This window comes from Aplysia californica, unplaced genomic scaffold (assembly GCF_000002075.1).
Source record: "Aplysia californica isolate F4 #8 unplaced genomic scaffold, AplCal3.0 scaffold00003, whole genome shotgun sequence".
NCBI classification, from domain to species: domain Eukaryota; kingdom Metazoa; phylum Mollusca; class Gastropoda; order Aplysiida; family Aplysiidae; genus Aplysia; species Aplysia californica.
Window position 1 is genome coordinate 2,912,052 of NW_004797273.1, and position 1,988 is coordinate 2,914,039.

Genomic DNA, 1,988 nt, shown 5'->3' on the forward strand with positions numbered 1-1,988 from the left:
CACACACACACACACACACACACACACACCTTGAGAGCAGCCTCCAGTATGGTCACCGCAGCACTGAAGTGTCCGGCAGCGACCAGCTCCTGACCGATGACGGCGATGATGACGAAAGGGCTACTCTTGAGGCCAAACTTCTCCAGTTGGAGAAAGGTCGGCTCCAACTTCTCTGTGGGTGGACAGTGGTCAATACACAAATTGAAGAACTTTTTTTTCAATTTTTTAATTTTAGTAATAATTTCACGGAACCTGCAATACACATTGGTCATGTTGGTGCCGTGGATTAGAGAAGTATACTATTATGTTATGTGTGTTTGCCATTGTAACCCAAATTTCTCTACGGGGATCAGTAACATGTAAAAAAAAATGTTGAAATAAAAACAAAACTAAATTAAGAATCATGATGATTACTAAGCACTAACACAATCTTCAAGGAATTACCTTTTATGTTGAGCCATGATATTGTCTCCATGGCTCAAAGAACAGTTTCCAACTTTTCAGGAAGTAATGAAACGAGCACGTTGTACTTGTTCCAGATTATTCCGAAGAGCTGTTAGTGTGCACAAGTTATTTCCTTGATGGTGTTGCTTGAGATATAAAACGTGTCTTTGAGGTACACGTTCTGTGTGGGCCTTTGCGGTCCCATTTTCATGAAAAATGTATCCAAAGTAGTGTCAGAATGTAGAAAGTTACTGAAACCGCTCAAAGAAGAGAGGCAGAATCTGAACACATCATGATCAAGAGAGTTTGTTTTGATTCAGAGGTCAAAGCCAAAGTATGAATTCTTTATTCCTGTCTAGCTTCTCAGATGTACTAAGCCCAAAATTGTGAAAAATTGATTGTTTGAGTTTTAAAAATAATAATACTGCAGTTTCATAATCTGAGGTTTCGATTGCGTGTGCTCGAGAAGTATTATCGAAATTCAAATTCTACATATTGAAAAAAAAGACACATAATAAATGTATTATTATTGTGAAAAGAAAGAAACAGTTTTTCTCTCTTTTGAAAAATGTCGCGTTCTTGGCTTCGAACAAGAGAACAGCGTGGCTGCTTTTGGCCCAAACAAAACTGTATCTCAATATGACGAAACGAGAGAGAAGACGAGCATTGACTCGGTGTAGAAGCAACACTGTTCCGTCTTTTGGAGACTCTTGATAGCAAATCATTCTCACAGATTCAGAAAAAGAAGAAAAGACAACTGACCATTCGAAAACACAAAACACAACTCGACACTCTCGTATACGACAGTATTATATAGTATATAATAGGTCTGTATTGATTCAGTTACACAGGCTCCCAGCAAAATTCATGAGATTTTCACAATAGAATAACGGTATTTCAACTGCCGCTCGGTATACTGTGATATTCGCTAGCTGCCATCTTCTATACACTGCTATGCCGCAAGGCTCCCAGTAAAGAAAATAACATAATGCCACAAAAATCCCGAAGTACGGTGAGTCTAATGAAATCTCTGACACGACTGGACGCAAAAAAGACAGAAACTACTTTCTTTACTCTACCAAATATATATATCTCAAGTTGAAGCCAAGAGAGAAGGTTGTAAGCTGCGCACATCCACAAATAAAAAGGAATCTTTTACATGCTCAAAAAGACGTGACAAACTCCTCTCTGTCGGAATTGGTCTCACAGGCCATAGTGGAAGCCATATACAAAGGAACTAAAGAACAACGTTTGAATTAGGATTTCTCCGCAAGATTAACAGTTTAACTGGGCACACGGCAAATGTCTCAAACCGCCTTCCAAGACAAAAGAGTTTTAACATTCGTAACGATATGTACAGTTCCAGCATCGGGCGGAAGCCACAATTCCGTTGTCTCATTCTCAGCCACAGAAAACGTCGCTCGTTTTCTAGGCTGATGAAGTTATCCCTACATGGTCAAAAATCTTGACTGGGGGGATCTGGCAGTAACAGAAACACAGAACCACAGAAACGGTGTGCGACCTTGCAGTTATGTGGATCAAGC

The 1,988-nt window shown here is 39.7% G+C and overlaps 1 protein-coding gene across 1 annotated transcript in view; it reads right to left on the reverse strand.

The window, feature by feature from the left end:
• The window catches only part of LOC101854989 (tetratricopeptide repeat protein 28), a gene marked incomplete at its 5' end in the record, with an annotated part of 136,671 nt that overhangs the window by 20,281 nt on the left and 114,402 nt on the right, over positions 1 to 1,988 (reverse strand). The window contains 1 exon segment of the mRNA XM_013079244.2: positions 30 to 172. Coding sequence (XP_012934698.1) covers positions 30 to 172 — 143 coding nt within the window.